This window comes from Aulonocara stuartgranti, assembly GCF_965226115.1.
Source record: "Aulonocara stuartgranti genome assembly, chromosome: 9".
NCBI classification, from domain to species: Eukaryota; Metazoa; Chordata; class Actinopteri; order Cichliformes; family Cichlidae; genus Aulonocara; species Aulonocara stuartgranti.
The window spans coordinates 23,740,711-23,761,226 of record NC_138960.1 but is presented as its reverse complement, the minus strand read 5'-3'; the positions used below and the strand labels follow the sequence as shown (position 1 = coordinate 23,761,226).

The 20,516-nt window shown below is 40.0% G+C and overlaps 2 protein-coding genes across 2 annotated transcripts; one reads left to right on the top strand and one right to left on the bottom strand.

The window, feature by feature from the left end:
- Positions 1 to 20: 20 nt before the first annotated feature.
- acad11 (acyl-CoA dehydrogenase family, member 11) lies at positions 21 to 20,500 on the bottom strand. The gene is made up of 20 exons (XM_082546063.1): positions 20,252 to 20,500; positions 20,049 to 20,148; positions 18,245 to 18,370; positions 17,962 to 18,123; positions 17,692 to 17,856; positions 17,468 to 17,609; positions 17,175 to 17,296; positions 16,873 to 16,979; positions 16,504 to 16,615; positions 16,084 to 16,161; positions 15,550 to 15,688; positions 15,067 to 15,174; positions 13,319 to 13,417; positions 3,454 to 3,523; positions 2,741 to 2,826; positions 2,560 to 2,631; positions 2,258 to 2,412; positions 1,793 to 1,909; positions 430 to 539; positions 21 to 344 (listed from the first exon to the last, which is right to left on the bottom strand). The coding sequence occupies exons 1-20, from the start codon at positions 20,371 to 20,373 to the stop codon at positions 230 to 232; spliced, it is 2,307 nt and encodes a 768-aa protein (XP_082402189.1). The 5' UTR covers positions 20,374 to 20,500; the 3' UTR covers positions 21 to 229.
- Positions 4,880 to 8,781, top strand: ackr4b (atypical chemokine receptor 4b). The gene is made up of 2 exons (XM_082546067.1): positions 4,880 to 5,152; positions 7,436 to 8,781. Exon 2 carries the CDS (start codon positions 7,443 to 7,445, stop codon positions 8,547 to 8,549), a length of 1,107 nt encoding a protein of 368 aa, XP_082402193.1. The 5' UTR covers positions 4,880 to 5,152; positions 7,436 to 7,442; the 3' UTR covers positions 8,550 to 8,781.
- Positions 20,501 to 20,516: the final 16 nt, after the last annotated feature.

Sequence of the window (20,516 nt, the reverse complement as noted above, 5' to 3'; positions counted from 1 at the left end):
TTAAACAAAGAGCTGAGGCAGACACTTTAATCATGTTTTATTTGATTTTCACCTGGCACATATGTAAGGGTGCTTCTTTACAGGTAGTATGTTTAGTAAGGTTTTTCATTTTAAAGTTTAGTGTTTTTGCAACTAGTGAATAAAAATCAAGCAATCTCACTTTAGGGCCAAAAATGCTTATCGGGGCAGTAATAGTTTACTGCAGTGTAATGAAGCTGTGGCCATGTTTTTAGAGCTTTGCCTGTGCCTTCTTTAGTTGATCTCTGAGTTCCAAATAGGCTATAGAGGAGAGGTGCACCTCATCTGGTCCATCAGCGATGCGCAGAGTCCGCACATATGAGTACCTGAAGACAAATGTAATATTGGCATCATGGAAGGCATTTATCAAAGGCATTTACCATTAATGTGTTGGGACGGGTCCAAACTTACATCTGTGCTAGTGGAACGTCTCCAGACACACCTGCACCACCATATACCTGTATGGCTATGTCCACCACCTTGCAGGCCATTCTTCCTGCTGCAACCTTAATCATAGCAATCTAGTAGGCAGTGATAAAGATAAATGTTAGAGTTCAAAAGACCACAGCCCTTTCCCAATTCCATCCCACAGTGATTTCAAGCTGGGATTGCATATGCTATATTGCCAAAAGTATTCACTGATCTATCGAAATCATTGAATTCAGGTGTTTGAATCACTTCCATAGCCATAGGTGTATAAAATCATGCACCTAGTCGTGCAGACTGTTTCTACAAACATTTATGAATGAATGGGTCGCTCTCAGGAGCTCAAATCAATTCTAGTGTGGTCCTGTAATAGGATGCCAGCTGTGCAACAAGTCAATTTGTGAAATTCTGAGCTATTGACTATTCCATAGTCAACTGTTAGGGGTATTATAATGAAGTGGAAATGACCACTCAGCCACAAAGTGGTAGGCCATATAAAAACAAAAAACAGCATGGTCAGCAGAGGCTGAAGTTGCCAACTTTCTGTAAAGTTAATCGCTACAGACCTCCAAACTTCATGTGGCCTCCAAATTAGCTCAGGTAGAGTGTCTAGAGGGCTTCATTGAATGGGTTTCCATGGCAGACCAGCTGGATTCAGGCCTTGGATCACCAAGCACAATGCAAAGTGTCAAATGCAGTGGTGTAAAACACACTGCCAGTGCAAGAGCAGTGGCGAGGTTGGTCTTTGGAGTTATTGAGTGATGACTGGAGTGTCTGGAATCTGATGGATGAGACCGGATTTGGCGGTTGCCAGGAGAACAGTACTTGTCTGACTGCATTGTGACAACTGTAAAGTTTGGAGGAGGGGGGATTAGGGTGCCTTAGTTCCAATGAAAGGAACTCAATGCTTTAGCATACCAAGACATTTTGGACAATTTCCAGCTCCCAACTTTGTGTGAGTTTTGGGATGTCCCATTCCTGTTCATGATTGCGCACCAGTGCACAAAGATAGGTCATAAAGACATGGATTAGCGAGTTTGGTACAGAAGAACTTTACTGGAATTCACAAATGGACTTCCAGAAGAGTGGTCAAAAATTCCCATAAACACCTCTATTATGGGATGTCACTCAAGTTCATATGTGTAAAGGGAAGTGATTGAATACTTTTGACAATATAGTGTATGTCATGATAAAAATGACTTTCAAAAAAAATAAAAATATCCAAAACGCAACAGAGAAGCCATTGGTTTTAGAAATACAATGTTATTGTCCATCCCAAGTAAGATATCAGCACATTTATATGTGTTTGTTTTGTTGTTTTAAATGTGAGGGTCAAAAATAGTTTTACCTCCTTACGAGCTGCCCGACTGCCTAGTGTATCCAGTGCATGAGCAGCATTGAGAGTAAGCAGGCGAGTCTGCTCTATCATGAGACGGCACTCTGCTATCCAATGAGCAATAACTTCCTGGACAATAGATAACACAGAGATCCATTAGCTGCATCTAAAAAGCTGTCCACTAGGTGTCAACAGTAGGACATCTCTCAGCACATACTGCCACAGCCCCAAGATTTAAATCTGGCATATCTCTTGGGTTCTCTCTTTGCAATACTGTACATGTTATTCTATTTAGGCAGAATAAACATTCCCAATGCTGGCAAATACAGAAATGAATTTAACTTGCTATAAATGGCACAAAAACTGCGATTATAAACCCCATTTCCTGATATTTTTCTTCTGTATGCTGTAACCCCAAAACTGGCAGAAAGCCATCAAAGCTCTGAGAACCTCTCCTTCAGATACAGCTTCACTCACATGCTGGTACAGTTGTTTTCCAAAGGTGTGTCTGGTGGCAGCCCGCTGGCAGAGTAGCTCCAATGCCAACTCTGCTAGTCCGACAGCTCTCATACAGTGGTGCAGCCTGCCTGGCCCCAGGCGACCTTGGGCAATCTCAAATCCCCTGCCCTCCCCTGGAAACCACAACAGTGTAACACAGAAAGAGAGATAACAGAAGAGGCCGTAATTATCTCATTCACAAAATGTCAAGTCAACACTGCTTTATCGTTCAAACATATTCTGTTTCTTGGGAATATAGACAAAACAATAAAGGCTTTTACCTAGAATAATGCTGGAGGCGGGTACGCGCACATTTTCAAAATGCACTTCAAAGTGGCCACCATGGATCGCATCTGAGAACAGATACAAGGATTAAATCGTGTCAGGAAAGCTCAGATGTCATCTCTGCACGCCCATACTGTGGGGAAAAATAAACAAGGACAGATGATATCATTAACTTACCATCCTGACCGAACACAGTGAGTGGTCTGATGAGCTTTACACCTGCTGTGTCCATAGGTACGAGGATCATACTGTGCTGGCTGTGCCTAAGAGACAGGTTTACAGCCGAAGCATGTGATGGAATTATACTTTGAGCACAGTGGCCATTTTCACAGGTTTTTCACGCAGCTATAAATATGATACTGATGGGAATCTCCATTCATTGCAAGCAAGGGTGTGTGCCTTTTACTGCTGACAAACCAAGGAGAAGAGTTATTATATTCTGGGTGTGGTTGTTAGGAATTTCTTTTAATTAATATCCTAAATTATGCCAATTAAACTTCAAGCAAAATTTAACACACACAAGAATCAACATTAGACCGACTTTTTTCCCCCCTGTGTGTTATACAAACATCAGGGCAGAAAGCTAGACCGGTGCTAAGGGGCATGCTGGGAAGTAGGCTGTGTCTCTAAGCAAAGTCCATTTCAGTTATATTGGCAGCAGAAACAGAAGAAGTCTAGTGGGACAAATGGCTTCTTAAAAAAAAGTTCAAAGGAACACACAAAACAATCTCACATAAAACCAAAACTAGAAATGAACAATACTAATAAAAATCCTGTTGTGGTGAAAAACATGACATCAGAAAACTCTGGAAAAAGGCAGAAACAAATCTTTGCGTGTTTGTTCCCACAAAGAAACGTGGACGTATATTTCACATAACTGTTCTGCTGACCTGATGTTTTCATCCCGAATGCCGCTCCTGCACATGACAATGGCCACTTTGCACTGGGGATTGCCGGCACCTGGCGGGACAAGGCAAAAATCCTGTGGGTCATTTACATTCAGGTCACGTTGCTTTCTGGTGCAATAAATCAATGGGGCTGGTAACTTTTCAGCGACTGCCTCCGTCCTTAACCAGTCCATGACCCCTACTGCGGCCGGAAACTGCGAATTTTGCTGTCACGGATGTGGTAACCATGTGGTTGCTTAATAATGTTAATGACGACAACTGGTTTCCTGAGTTAGTTTTTTTTTTTCCACTCCTCAAATACAGTAACTTTATTACTTTATTATAATACCAGTTCGAGATTAAAAAAAAACATCATAGAGATCCTCTAAACAAGATATTACAAAAGTGGTCACAGAAGGAGCAATTGCAGAATCCTTTGGAATTTCCCTGGTTGAGAGTCCACTTTGAGACAAACCCTAAGGGCACAAACAGGGTGACCAACTGATGGTGTCGCCTTCCTGTTTAGGTTTTGGTTCAGCTGGCACAACTGTCCCCTCCAGACAGGACATATGGACACCAGACAGCAGCAGACATCTTTAGTTTAAGAGCTCTCACAACACGAAAACCACGCGTGAGAGCATGTGAATTCTTAAACTTGATTTGACAGGGGTTGAGGTTTTGCATTTACTCTCTGGCTACAGAAACGCAAACAAACAGTAACTGATTGTTCTCAGACTGTAGCGAAGAACTTTACAGCAGACACCACCCATAAACCACATTTAGGAAAGCCCGTTTGGCCCAGAGGCAGGTGAGGTTTTCCTGTGAACCCATACATAAGGGTCCATGATCCAAAGCATGCCCATGCATGTCATATCATTCCTGGTATGAATTTAAACCTTCCCAACCCAGTAATTAGACTTCCTGACAGAATGCTATGCAGCTGATTTTTCCAGAAAAAAAAAGAAAAAAGAAAAAAAAAAGAAATCAAGTCAATATGCAATTTTAACATAGCTAAAGGCCCCTTTTCCCCTCTAATGAAAACTAATGTTCCTTTTCTTTGTCTGACTGGAATTTTTATGGATACATTTCATTATTTATTTCTGGCCCAAATCCAATTGTCTTGTATATTTTTGTTTGATATATTTATAAGAGTGTGGCAGTCAAAAAATAGCTGAACGTTTCTGAGGAAGCAGAAATAAGGAAATAGTAGAAAAAACAAAACAAAAAAACATTACTCTAGTTTCACTTGTATATTTCAAATGACCAAAGCTGCTGCTACTAGGAATGAGGCTGGTGAAGTATGTACAAAAAGAAAAGAAAAGAAAAGGACAACCACCAATAGGAACTCCCTGTGTGTAAAACAGCCTCTCTTTATATGGTGCATTGCACAGCACAGCATAAGAAAACAGACGACTCAAGGAATTTGTATTCGTCTTAGACATTTCTCCTTGAACCTGATCCACACTCAAACACACACACACACACGTGCGTGCGCACACGCACTCACACTGACAAATGCTACGTCTGTGTTACGTGGTGAAGGGACACGCTCCTACAGTGTCAGAAGTGAAGGGAGTGGGGTTGGCTGAAGCAGAGATTAGTCACTGCAGTGCCAGAGTGCATGCAACCTTTTTCCCCAGAATACACAACAATAAACGGATCAGTGTTAACTTTACGGTTCTTGGACAGGAACAGAAACACGGTAAGAGCATTTTGACTTTTCTTTCATACCCTTTAGTGTAACGTATACTGACAAGAGATATACTCCTTATATTCCTTCCTTGAACTTTTGTTTTTTTAAATAATATTACACTTTTAAATCTTTAAACTACATCATTAAATACATAGCTACATTTTACATATACTTATTATACACAGAGATATGTGATGTTGTGCATTGTTGTTTTACTTAGTGAACGGTTAACTTTAGTCTTTGACTCACAGTCAAAGTCCTGCTTGGTATATTTTATGACTAAGCTTCTTTATATTACCTCATTAACACTGTTGTGTTAGGTTTGTGTTGCTCTGCTTTTCTCCTGAGCGCATAGCTCTTTGTAAACAAACTGTTCTCTTACTCTTCTACCTAAATACAGGTAGTATATCATTATTACTATAAGCATTGTTGGACTATATCAACTTTGTGTCATAGATTTTGCTTAACTAAAGATTATAAAATGCACAAATTCATAGAAGGTGTACACAATAATGCCACTCCCATGCCCGTGTTCGACACCTTTGAGCAAAGCATGCAGAAAAATAACTGAAAAATATTCATATATTTTCGATCGACGGCTCTTTATACAACAATAAAATCACCTGCATTTGCGATATCATTACTCATGTATGTTACCAAAGCAATATTGACTTAACTCAACTACAAAAGTTTTCACCTAAATACATTTTCTATGTATATCCTAGTGTCATACCTGCTATTGTATGTGTATATTATAAGCTGCTCTATTTATTTATAATATTTTGTCTATCTATTACATGTCCATTTACATCATCTTCCATTACTTTATTTGCACTGATGCCACTACTGTGCATAGGTTCAATTTTTTAAAATATCCTTCCTGGAGTGTCCTTTTATCTTTTTTCCATTTTCTTAATTCCTTTTATTCTACATGTATGTGCAGTACACATATAATTGATAATAAAATCATTTTAATCTTTTTTAATTAATTTGACTAGTGAAATCCAAACAGCCAAATAGCTGCTGTGAAAACAAACAAAAAAAAAAAATCTGAAAAAAACCCCCCAGCTGACACACGAAGCCCATCTGTAGCCAAAAGTCAATATTTGACATTTTTTCTGAACGTTCCAGTGAACATCTGCTTCAGTAACTACTACTCCCAATTCAGAAGAGAGACACTTGTTATATGGCTCGTTAAGGGACTGCTGTCATCTTTGTAACAAGTGTGAGTTGCCAAAAATGCTCTTGACGTGCAAAATATTCAATGCATCACCTCTTGGTCCTCAGCCAGACGTTACATCATCCGCAACGTAACATGTTTTGCTGTTCAGAGTTCGCACTTTCCTCAATTCTTCTTCCTCAGGAAATGAACAAAAACCTGAATGAAAAGGGATTTATGGTTTCTAATATACAGGGGAACAATACAAGATCTGTCCTTGGAGCTCAGTTAGTTTTTTCAAGGGATTATTGGATCTAACAGAAAAAAAAAAGTATCTATTTGTGACAGTAAAAGTATCCACGCAGGCACAGTATCCCACTTGCTAATGCTTGAGTGAGATCCTTACTGGCAGGGAACAGCTTGGCTAACACAACAATGGGTCTGAATGAAAGAGTCACATCAATGGGACATCCTGTTGAACCAGCAAATGCCACATATAGTAAAAACCAACATCCTGGATTTTAATCTGGCAGAAAAAGATCCCGCACTTGCATGACATTCTCAGGCCTTTCTCCGCATACTTCCTCCTCACTAAACTTTAAAAAAAGACCAGAAATTGGATTGGTGTTAACAAGCTCCAAAAAAAAAAAAAAAAAAAGTCCTGTGCATTGCATAATAGACATCATTAGTTTGCAGAACATCTTTTTCCCTGTAATTAAAGGATTAGCAAATCAAAAGCTACCATTTTCTGGAGTGTGTAGATCACTCAGCACCCACTGGAATACAAAGTAATTCAATTCAAAAACTTCACTAGAAGATGTGTAACTCTATTGTCTCTCTTTTTTTCCCTACTGGAGTTTATTCAAGCCCACACGCTCATTTCTGACAGGCTGAGCTAAAGCCATTAGGGAAACCATGCAGGAAAGATTCCTCTGATGCAGAACACACAAAGAACTCGCCTTTCCTGTTCCTGGTACAAAAAAAAAAAAAGGGGGGGGTTCTTGTTCTGTTAAATGATGCCATACATGTTAATGATGGACAAGAACTCAATTGTTGGTACTCAGAGTAAACTAAAAAGGTGGAGCTTTTAAAGAAATGTTTCTCTTTTTTTCTCTTGTATTTTTTTCCCACAGAAAAAGTATGGCCGACTTTGACTATCACCACGACGATGATTCAAATGAAACTTACGACTACAATTATGAACACACCATCTGTGACAAGGAAACAGTGCGTTCCTTTGCCGGCGTCTTCCTTCCGGTCATCTATGCCCTGGCTCTGATAGTAGGCCTGGCGGGAAACGCCTTGGTAGTGGTGGTTTACACGTCACGGCTGAAACTGCGAACCCTGACGGATGTGTGCATCCTCAACCTTGCAATTTCAGACCTGCTGCTTCTCTTCACCCTGCCTTTCTGGGCAGCCGATGCTGTCCACGGGTGGATGCTGGGTACGGCAGCCTGCAAGCTCACATCCTTCCTCTACAGCACCAACTTCAGCTGCGGCATGCTGATGCTTACGTGCATCAGTGTGGATCGCTACCGCGCTGTAACCAAAAATCCAACGGACAGAGCTGGCACCAGATCCCAAGTCAGGAGACAGTGGTTCCTGGTGTGCCTCATGCTGTGGACTATAGCCAGTATTCTCGGCCTTCCTGAACTTATCTTCTCCACAGTGAAGCACACCCATTACAGGATCAGCTGCACAGCCATCTACCCGCACAGCATGGCCCGACCTGCAAAGGCTTCCCTGGAGCTGCTTGAGGTGATCCTGAGATTTGTGATACCTTTCCTGGTCATGGTGGTGTGCTACTGCCGAGTGGGACTGACGCTGAGTAAGGCCGTCGCGGTGCGACGAGAGAAAAAGTGGCGAGCCCTGCGGGTCCTCCTGGCTGTGGTGGCCGTATTCCTGCTCACCCAGCTGCCCTACACGGTAGTCAAGCTTTGCCGAGCGATGGACATCATTTACATGCTCGTGACCGACTGTGATGTCAGCAAGGGCTTGGATCACGCTATGCAGGTGACAGAAAGCCTGGCTCTCACCCACGCCTGCATTAACCCGCTGTTGTACGCCTTCATGGGGTCGTCCTTCAGGAGTCACGTTCTAAAGACTGCCAAACACCTTGGACAGCGACTTGGAAGGCACCAGAGACACGTCAACGAGGAGCCCGTGGAGATTGCGCTCCAAGCGTGTAATCAAACCCAATCCCAGTCGGATTCAGAAGAACAAGACACCAGCACCTTTACTATTTAAGACTGGAAATATTTATCTATTTTTTTGTAAACTTATATACAAAATTGCATGTACACAGTATAAATATATTTACGTTCCCTTACTAACATGCAAGACAGATCCCCATAAATATAAATGTTAATTCTCAGTTTAATAATTGTATATGTACAGTGAATTTATATGCACTAACCAGCAAAGTATTTTGTATAAATTATGTATTTTGTTAAATAAAAGAACAAAGTTTTCAATAACACGCATCTGTCGCAACTGAGTGCAGCTGACGCTCTCGTTCTCGAGTTCTTTGCAACTAATCGAATACAGCTTTACAATCTACACCGCCTTAAACGAGCTCATCTGCGTCTCATTTCATTACATCCCGTGGTTTTGGGTTGGGATGACGGATGACTTGACTGCACAGTGGGTGACCCATCGAGTGGAAAAACATTTGGCAAGCAAAGACAGGACAGCAACCAGCAGGAAGCACCCCACCATGCTATCAAAGCTGAATATTGTTTGGAGAAGTTTAAAGAGCGACTGCTGTTTTCATCTAATCTTCTTTTTATCCTTTCAATAACACAAGTTTTATAGTTTGCAGTAAAACCCAATCCACCGTTTTTTTTCCAGATTATGCTTTAAACTTAGAATCTAGGCTCAGCCCTTTGCTGTAGATGGGTGATAAACCAAGAGGTCAAAGTTTACTCAAGCCTTTTTACACAGCAACAAAGAAGAGTCAAAATTCTTGATCACAACTCCCACAAGTACCTCATGAACATCAAAGACAAACATGAATTCACTGTTTACCATTCTTTCCCTCTTGTTAGTCATTCTTTTCCAGAGCAATGCCTTAGAAGCGTGATTGAATGATCCCCAAACTAGGTGTGTCTAGCACATGTTTAGGACACAAGTTGAATAATTTCTAAACAGAGAAACGACTGGATAAACAAACGTATTAAAGGTGCATATCATAAGACAACATAAGCCAAAGTAAGCCCCAAATCCTGCATGATTCCGCTTACCTGAACTATGCCTTTGAAAGTTATGGTAAAAACACGGTTGGATAGGTGTTTTCATCTTTTTATTTCCTGAACAGTAACACAGCCTGGCCAGATGGTGTTGGAGTTGAAGTCAGGATCTGCTTGCTGTGAGACAACAGTGCTAACACTGCTTATTTTTTTGGACTTATCATATTGTGGCCTGACTGAAGCCAAAATGATTATGTCTTCTGTAATTCCACTGACAATCTCACAGCTACTGCTAATAATGAAAAGCATGTATATCAGCTCCGTGAGTGTGTATGCAAATACAAACGCCTGTGGCTTAACATGCCTATGGGACCAGCTTCAATAGCTTCCACACCGCAAAGCTGTACTGGAAATGTCTATAGACCCTTCCATCTAGCAACAAACTGCCTTTTGCACCACACAGCTTTAGAGAAAAAGGGAACGCGAAAGTGCGTGTGGATTATGGACAGCATTTTTTAGTTTAAGGGTTATTTTCGGTAGCTTTTAGTTATGATCGGTAATTCTAAGAGAAAGCAGCAGTCAAGAGATCGCAACTAGGAATGCTCTGCGATTATGACGTAATACAGCATGAAAAAGTCTGTCGTTTCTGTTATTGGAAACAGTGCTGCACAAATAAAGGCAGAGATCCATCTCTTTAAGGATTCCCAAGTACTTGGAAATCATATTGTGGAAAACACCCATAGCACATCAGTGAGGAACTGCGAGTTCATATTACTTTTGTGATAGGAAAGAATGAGTTTTACCATAAAAATAAAATATCTGAATACAATAACCACTGGTTTCACTTCTACTTTTGTTCGAACTAAAGTTGGACTGAATATATGGAAATCTTGTCTCACTCAAAAACAAAAAAAAAAAGGAAAAGAAAAGACTGATTTCCACTCAAGTATCATACGTTTTGCAACAAAAGTGACAATGGGTCACACAAAGTATGAAAGAACCCGCAATCACACCCACATTCTTTTCCGACAGAGAGATATATTCATGCGAGGAAAGGAAATTCTCATAACCCCAGAAGATTTGTTTCTCCTGATGGAATTTTCACTTCCAGTCAAAAGAAAAACATTCGAAAAGGACAACATAACCGCCGATGAATGATAAAGTCAAACTGTGCGCTAGATAAAAATGATGAGCTGCAGAAATTCTGCTCAATTTATTTTTTTAAAACTGCAGCATTTCAAGCTTTCAGTTGCGAAAAGAAATTCCAATTAATAAAAACAACAAGCCGCTGCTTTCATTTAACTTGGAAGCGAAGCCCTCGGAGTACACAGACTCTGCAAGCGTCATTCGGGTCTAAGGAGGTTACGCGGAAAACAAAACCACTACTCTGAGTTTTTGACATTTAACTATCACGATCAAATCAAGTCAAACAGGATGTTAAACACCAAGCTTGTTTATAAAGACAAAGATAGTCCAAATGACCAAGAAGAACAGTGATTCACACATGAGTCACAGATTTGTGTTAACCTCCAGAGCATTAACACACAGACTGAGGGCCTACACACACGTGCCTGTGAGCATGAATGCAGTGTTAGTAAGATTTACCCAACAGTTGTAAATGTTTGCAAAAGCACGTTTATTTTACGATTTTAAGGCCAATTTCTCTTTCATTATGACTCGTATATAATGACTCATTTAGAAGTAAGCTGATGTCAGCTGATTTAGTGGATCCATGACCTTACAGTGCTGTGAAAAAGCATTTGCACCTTCCGGATTTTATTTATTTTTCATTTTCGTTTGCATATTTGCAAAATATTTTAGATCATCAATCTATTTTTAATATTAGGCAAATATAAACCAAGTAAATTTAATTTATCAAGGTTCAAACTTTTTTTTTTTTAAATTCAAACCTACCTAACCCTGTGTGGAAAGGTAACTGCCCCCCCTAAACCTAATAACTGGGTTGGACACTCTTGGCAGCAAGAACTGCAATCGAGCTTTTGTTATAACTGGCTGTGAGTCTTTCACATCACTGTGGAGGAATTTTGGCCCACTCTTCTTTGCAGAGCTGTTTTAATTCAGCCACACTGGAGGTTTTTCGAGCATAAACTGCCTGTTTAAGTTTATAGCAAAGCATCTCAATCTGATTTAAGTCAGGACTCCAAAACCTTCATTTTGGTTTTTTAGCCTTTCAGCGGTTCACTTGCTGGTGTGTTTCTGATACTTGAGCTTCAGGGAATGAACTGATGGTTTAACATTCTTGTTCAGGATTTTCTACTAGAGAGCAGAATTCATTCTTCCATCAGTTACGGCAAGTCGTCGAGATCATTACACTACTATCACCATGCTGCTGGTATGATATTCTTTTTATGAAATGCTGTATTAGTTTTATGCCAGATGTACTCAAACCTTCCAAAAAGTTCAACTTTTGTCTCATCAGTCAACAGAATATTTTCCCAAAAGTCTTAAGAATCATCAAGATGGCTTTTTTCTTGTTAAATGTGAGATAAGCCTTTGTGTGTTTTTGGTCACCAGTGGATTTCTCCTTGAACTCTCCCACACATGTCATTTCTGTCCCGACTCTTTGTTACTGTTGAATCATGAATTCTGACCATAACTGAAGGAAATGACATCTGCAGTTTTTTAGATGACGTTCTGGGTTCATTTGTGACTTCCTGGAAGAGTCATTGATGTGCTCGTGGTAGGCAGGCCACTTCTGGGAAGGTTCCACACTATTCTGTTTTTTCCATTTGTGTATAATGGCCCCCACTGTGGTTCACTGGAGTCCCAAAACCTTATAAATGGCTTTGTAATACTTTCGAGCCTGATAGACGTTGATGACTTTGTTTCTCAGCTGTTCTTGAGTTTCTTTAGAGTAGGGGTGATGTGTTGCTCTTTGAGATTTTTAACCTATGTCACATTCGTTTGATGATTCGTTTGGGAAATAGGCAAATATTTTTTCGGGGCACTGCAACTGTTTGCAGCAGCACATTTATTTTAGGATTTTAAGACCATTTTGTTGTCTTTGAAAGTTGATTCATGTGTGATGACTCATCATTTAGAAATAAAATGCCAGTTGATCCATGATCCTATACTGGTTCAACCTGTTGGAAAACTGAAGCCAGGTTTCTCAGAAAGGCATGAAGCCAAGGTTTTTCTGACTTTTAAAATTATTTATGTTATATAATCCTTCCCGCAAGAGTCTGTTGCTCTTTTTTGTTGCCCATTTAAGACATTTATGATCAACAACACTTTCAGATTCACCCTTTTAAAAACATTCTTTGGTTTATGGGGACTTGCTCTAAAATATTTTAAAGCAGGGATTGTGATAAAACAACTGCTTGGTGTTTACAGACTTTAGGCTCTCTAAAGTAAATGCAATGAAATCACACGAGCCACAGCACTCATTTCTTCTCTGTAGCTGTTGCACTCAGTCCTGCTGTTTATGTCAAATCACACCTGCAACATTTCATTAATCTTGCAAACTTGGGACATTTTCCAGCTGACATCAGCATACTACAAAATTCCTGTGGGGTACTCCCTGCAACATTAAGAATCTCCAAGGCCACAATTTGCCATGGCGACAGGAACAAACAAAGTTATGAGCTAACAGCAAAACCAGTTACTTCCGGCATCCTAAACTCAGTACACATGGGCTGGAGCACACCCATCTTCAAACTTGGCCCCCATTCAAGTTTCGTACATAGATGCATCGTTGACAAAACACTAAAAACACTCCAAACTGCTTTTGTGGCAGTTCTGCCAAAGCTGATGTCTCCAGGAGACAAATGAACAAACAAATGCCAGCTAAAAAAAACAAATACTTACCGCTGCTCCACCATTTTTTCCCATTTATGATGTAGCCGTCTTTATCCCTGTGAAGACTGCACTCCATGTTGGTTGCATCACTGGAGGCCACATCAGGTTCTGAGGAGGGGACCACAGGAAGTACTATTTTACAGGAAGTACCACGACAATACTGATAACATATCACAATACTTAATGAAACTCAACTCAGACTCATGTTTTTACACGTCTGGTAACCCAAATTATCTTAAGCTTCCCTTCACGGCCAAAGGGTTCAAATATACAGCAGACGTTACCAGAAGTTTAAATTATTTATCAGTGCACGACAAAGGGTTCTCCTCATCATCCAGTGTAATAGAGTACTGTGCAAAAGTGCTAATTTCTTCTTTTGCTCCCTAATTTCTTTAGATTTTGTTAGGAAAAGGGAAAGTGGTTGCAGTGATGTATTTAAAAATGTGCAAACATACATGGAAATAAAATATATTTTGACAATTTTGACAGGTTTGAAAAATCAATATTTGATCTGACTTTCTTTTTTTCTTCTTCACAGCCTGAACCTTCTTGTCATATCTTTAAGTTGTCTTCAGGAATAGTTCTCGTTCTTGAAGGACATCCAAAGCTCTTCTTTGGATGTTGGCTGCCATTTGTTTTATTCTCTGTCAAGATGATCCCACGCTGCATCAATAATATTGACGTCTGCAGTCTGGAGAGGCCAGTCCAGGATTGATAGCGTCCCACTGTGTGCTTTTCTATCCCGCTATGCTTTTGCTGCAGTGGCAGTGTGTTTGGGATCATTGTTGTGATAAAAAGTGAAGCAGTTGCCAATCAGATGCTCTCCAGATGGTATTTCATGGTGGATCAGGATCTGACAACAAAACTGTCAACCCATGTTAACCCATGTTTAAATAAAGACATGGGAACAAATTATGTGTTTTTGTGACAGGCTGCTAGCAACAGTGTTTCTTTGCCAAGTTGTCTCTATGAGTAGACACAACACTGGTTCAACCCTTGAACTGGGTGCCTTTTAGCACTGAAATGACTCATAGGTCAGTGTTAAGTGGCTTAACAAACAAACAGGGAGGAAAAAAAAAGATTCCTCTGAAAATGGTGAGGTATAAGAACTGCAATGAAAATGAAGACAACTTTAAAAGACCTCCAGAAGACCTTGAGAACTCATCAAAGCCACTTTAAACAAATGACAAGAATGTCTAGCTCCTTCAGCACTTCAGACTGAGTACTTTTACTCAATACTGGAAAATGTCTGCACTGCTGTGCAAAACAAAATGTATCCAAAACACTATTAATCTCTATGTGTTGATTAAAAAAAACACAAGGATGTTCGAAACCAGCGTAATCACCTCTGGCAGCAGCATGTCACTGTTTCCAGGCAGCATTAAAAGCAAAAGAGAACAAAACAGGGAGAAATTACTCATCGGGATCTCGTGTTTGCTATTGGCGTGTGAAGGGCCTTTCACGCAGTCAGTAGCAGCCATGCCTTCTATAACTTAGCCTGATCAAGACCACAATCTGCACTTGGCAGAAAACAATGTGACTGAAGACCACAACACATATTTTGAGAAGTGAACATGAGAAATACTTTGGAAAAGGGAAGAAATTTTATGAATTCATAACAGAAAGTGTTCCAAACGACACCAAGAAAGCTATGCTTATAGATATGACAGATTCCTCAAACTTTGTTTTCAATCACCAACACAGATTTTGGTATGTTTTTCTCTAAGCATTTTTTTGTGACCTGTTCTTGGAACTACCTGTCATACAGAAGCAGGAGCGAATCTCTCCTCTGAGTAAAGGTTCCAGCCATTTCTTCTTCTGCTCCTCACTGCCAAACATGTGGAGCACTTCCATATTTCCTGTGTCTGTGGAAAAAAAAAAAATAGTCATAATCTTCCAGTAATTACTAGCTGAATTTGGTAACCTTTATGCTCTCGTGGAAGACTGATTTGATTTTCCTAACAAATAAATACCTTAAAAAGCTGAATCTGGAGATTTTTGTGTGGTTTGGAAGATATATTTTTAAAACCCCAAAATGGAGTGTTATGACTAAAACGAGGTTGAAATGTTGACATCTGGAGAGCCTTTTTCCTGACTAGAGAGAATCCTACTCATAAAAAAAAGGAGAGAAAATGCAGTCTAGCTTCTATATACAAAGAGCAAGCCCATCCTAGTAGAGCAAAGTAAGGGACAAAATTGATCTGTAATATTATCAAAGGTCTTTGATGTAGATATTTTACCAGGAGCCTGGCAGTTAAAGACTTCAGGGGCAAACACACAGTGGCCGGTTTCTTCAGCAATATAGGCATAATCCAGCTGGGTGAGCCCACTGACTGCAGGCAGGAACAGGTTCCACAGCCCGGCTTCCCTGGCTTTAATCTGCACACAGACACATGTTATTATACAGAGTGAAAATGCAAGCCACGGCTTCTTTCCCTGTCTATGCTGATAACAAGCAGAGCTCCAGAAATTGGAACAGATCCACGCAGACACAAATAATAGTAATTTTGTTCAAACGCCAAATACTAATGATGGGTTGCAGTGCGTGGGCGTCTCAGGTGTGCTATTTACACAAGAGTCAAATAAACTTGGGTGTTGAACTTTCTGGACTAGTACTTAATCTTAGACAGTCCTCTATCACATGTGGTTGTATTTTTTTGTTTTGGAGGGTTTTTCCCCTTATCTGTCATTTTAACTATGTAGGATTTGTGTAAAAAAAGAGACTGAGTTACTAAGTTTAAAAAACAAAAACAAAAGAAATCAAACCTACATACCTTCAGATCCTCTATAATTTGAGGGGTGTGCCATCTCTGTGGAGACTCAGCGTGTTTGGTGTAATACTGTGCAACCTCCTAAGGAACAACAATATTTTTCCACAAAGTGAATTGTCAAGTGAGTTCATGTTGATGCTACAAGCACTCAATGGTAACATCAGCTCAACAATATATTCCTGCAGAGATAGCTTCATGGAAGAGCTTGTGGTTCTTCATCTGTTTCACTTTACGTGAGAATGCTACAAAGCCCTGCCATGTGATGATGCCCATATGCAGCATATTTTATGTAACCAGGAGACACATTGTTCTTTGACTCTACTTTATTAGCCTTCAGTGAAGAAACGAACTGCTGTGTACACAAGTTAAAATTTCATCAATGCACACAAAACCCCTCTGTTCTTGGCAGCTCTTGGAACTGACCTTCTGAGCAGGAAGCACATATTGTCTCATGAAATCTTTGACCTGCTGGAGAACAGCCTGACCTTTAGCTGTCTGGAAAAACAATCTGTCCTTTGTTGGACCTGTGAGGGGCCTGGCATGAAACACATTTCAAATGTTAAAATTCTAACAGAGAATATCAGAAGCAACAGCTGGGTGTCAAATTCCAACTGCAGCTGTCTTACATATAATCAACAGGTGGGATCTATCAGTTTTTTTGACCTTCAGTGACGAAGGATTTAAAAAATTTTTCCTGCTATAGCAGAGTGTTTATGCTAAAGTTATGTCTGAATGTGTCAAAGGATATCAGTGCATTGCTGCACAAGGAATTCATTCATTACTGAAACCTACCTCTGCCCAAGCTGCAAGGCAACCTTAGCCAAGGGCTCCACACACTGGCCAAACTGAGCTGCATTCGGTGCACTGGCATTACCCAGGAGGTGACGAGCGTAGATCCCCTACGAAAAACAAATAATAATTTTTAAAAAATCTTAATTTTAATGAAAGATTAAGTGACTACATTATGTGCTTGTCTATAACTTTTAATTAAATTTGAGGAAATGAGGTATGGAGCTGTGAGTTGCACAATACTGTATGCCAGTAAAAAAAAGAAAAAAAAGAAAATCAGCCTAGTGTTGAAATTTGGTACAAACCTGGGCAATTCCTGCCATTTTAAAGACAGACAGGGCCAAGTAGAAATTCAGTTGTGGCAATGCAGGGGGGATCCCCCGGCACCTGCAGTAAATGGAGATCAGGTCTTCCACAGTTGGGATACCTGCTCATTGAGGAATAAGACCAGAGGGACAAGACTGTGAGCAGACATAAACAAATAAATAACAGATATAAAATCATAATCAAATACAAATTTCTGAAAACAACAAATCTGTTTTTCCACTGTCTATAAATGTTAATCACTGTCAGAGTTATCAACAGTTGTTGGCGTTACCATCTATTCCTTTTAAACTGCCCATCGTGCTGATAACGCTGAGACTTGCAGGCCAGTATTGTGGCATAAGGAAGTAGGCCAGATCTGCCAGGGGCTGTCCAGTGGTAGAAAGCTCCCAGTCCAACACAGCGATCACACGCGCCTTATCACACAAAACAGACTTTGTGAAGTATTCACAGACAAATGTAGCAAAGGTCTAAAAGTAAAGATCAGACAAAGTGTACCTCTGTTGGATGGAATATTAAGTTATCCAGTCGATAATCTCCGTGGACAAGGGTCACCTCATTGTCACTGGCTGGTAGATTCTTCATCAACCAATCAGACAGTTCATTCATGGCTGGAATGTCTCTGTGGGCCGCTGCAGTGTACTGCTTGGTCCAGGTGGAAACCTTTACAGATAAAAAGACATTCTTTAATTTCACAAATCGTGACTAAGTTCCAGATCAAATAAACAGTAAAATGACTTCGATTTAATGAATGTTGTGTTAACTCACTTGTCTCCTGCAATAACCTGGCCCTCTTCCATATGCTTCAAGGTTCACTGATGGCAGATCCAGTGAGTGCAGCTTTGCCAGGACTTCCACCGCAGCCACATACAGAGCTGTTCTCTCTGCTGGACTCACTCCAGGTAGACGAAGATCCCTGAATATGCGCCCCTAATAAACAGAATTGCACGATTGCCGTCAAACAAAAATAATATTTTCATCTTAGAAAAAACCATTAGAAAAAAATATTAGATTCAGGGACTTGTGACTCCTAAGTGCAAAAAAAAAGTACCTTCACATGTTGCATTAAGTAGAACTCTGTTCCAATGACTTCAATATCAGCGCAGTGCAGAAGGGGCTGTGGAACGGGGAAACCAACAGAGAAGAGGGCCTTCTGCACTCGATACTCCCTGTCCACCTGTGAACGAAGCAGAAAAATCCACTTCTATGAGAAACTTCACCCACTGAGTGAAGCTAATATGATCACGTGCTACTTTCCCAAACATTTGGGGAAAAGTGAGCTCTTTCATTTGATTAAATCCAATTAGTTACAAGGTCACACAAAACAGTGTTTGTGCACAGATGGTAAATGTAAAGCACCATTTAGTATTAAACATAAGTAACACGTATGAAGCTTTCATTAGATATAAATATATTCATTCGGGTTATTAAAAAAAATAGCTTAATTTTTATAACTAAACATAGCCAACTTGGTTATATCCTAAACACGTAATAAAAAAAACAACATTTCCATAATTGTTTCCAGGAAATCTGCTACATGGTCGTCTAATGACCGCTCAGATTTGTGGCCAGGAACATTTTTGTAAAACTTTTGAGCTTATTTTTTTTATCATTGAGCGCTCCCTGACTCACATATTCCCATTTCTGGTCAAATACGTAAATCCTGCAGTCAAACCATATAAAAAAAACAATTCTCACTAAAAAAAAAATCAAGGCTGAAAAATAAACTTGTGACTTGTTACCTGATGCACAAAACCACTGTGTTTTGTCTGTATTTGTCAACTATTTCAGTGGTCAAAACAAGGTTATTATACAACCATAAAACCAAACTATAAACGATGACGACTTTATTAGGTACACATTGCTAGTACTGATTAGACGACCTTATGCCTTCACAACTGCCTTAATTCTTTGTGGCACAGAGTCATTAAGGTGCTGGAAACATTTTTCAGAGATTTTTTTATAAATACTGAAAGGATATCACACAGTTGCTGCAGATTTGTCAGCTGCACATCTATGATTGAATTTCTGGTTCCACCACATCCCAATCGTGCTTTATTGTATTGAATATGACTGTGTGGGCCGGTTTGATTTTCTGCTACTGTAAACCATCTAATTCAAGGTTCGACGTGTTGTGCATTCAGAGATGCTCTTCTGCATATCTTGGTTGGAACAAGTGGTTATTTGAGTTGCTTATGCCTTCCTATCAGCTCAGAGCAGTCAGTCTATTCTACTCTGACCTCTGATATCAACAAGGCACTTCAGAGCAAATAAATGCTGCTCACTGAATATCTTCTCTTTTTCTGACCATTCTCTCTGTAAACCTTAGGTATGGATATGCAGGAAAATCCCAGTAGATCAGCAGTTTCTAAAATACTCAGACCAACCTGTCTGGCAAAAACAACCATACCACTTTAAAAGTCACTTAAATCACCTCTTTCCCATTGTCTCGCTGGGAATGATCTTCAGCAGGTCATCTTAACCTACACGCAATCCTAATGTAAAAATATCCCCCAGTTTATTTATTGACTTATTTGCTGTTTACCACTTGAGGTTGTGGTTGCTGCCAAAAATAATGAGAATTAATTAAAGCACGTATTGAAAACATATGGCTGGGCAGGCTCCAGCAATCCCTGAACTGGATAAGTGCTGAGTGAGTGATTCACCAGTTAACCCAAACTAAACTAAAACACAGACAGCACGAGGAAGCATTAGTTATAGGAGAACACATAAAAACAAACTAAACCTATCCATTTAAAATAGTAAAAATTTAAGTGAGGAAACTAACTCAGGACATTAACAATATTTTATTTATTTTTTAACCAAAACTACAATAACTGTGGGGGGAGCCTTACCTTGTGAGCTCCTGGCAACAGCTCACCTGGGGGTTGCTTCCTGAGAACATAACTGTTTGACGGCGTCTGGATTAGGAAAGTTGGGTTTGACTGACCAGCACTGAAAAGATAAGCGAGTGTCCCTAGCATGTTATCAGCAGGCGAAACATTTGCACAAGATTAACTTTGACACTACAAAATGAAGACAGACCTGGCTACCTTACCTGTACTGTCTTACAGTCAGGGTGTCATTGTTTGACAAAAGTGTCTTGGCAGTCAGATATCTCTGAAGCCTGCCAACATTGAATTTATGCTGCTGTCGTACAGGAGTGGTCGGTTCCTCCATTTCGCAGTTATAACTCTGGATTAATCATTGTCAGATGTATCGTTGCGCTAGCTATGTTTAGCATTATTGATATGATGGTCGGACCGTTTATCGATAGGCACAACGAGGTAACGCCCCTTAAAAGTTATTTTATTGCCACAAAT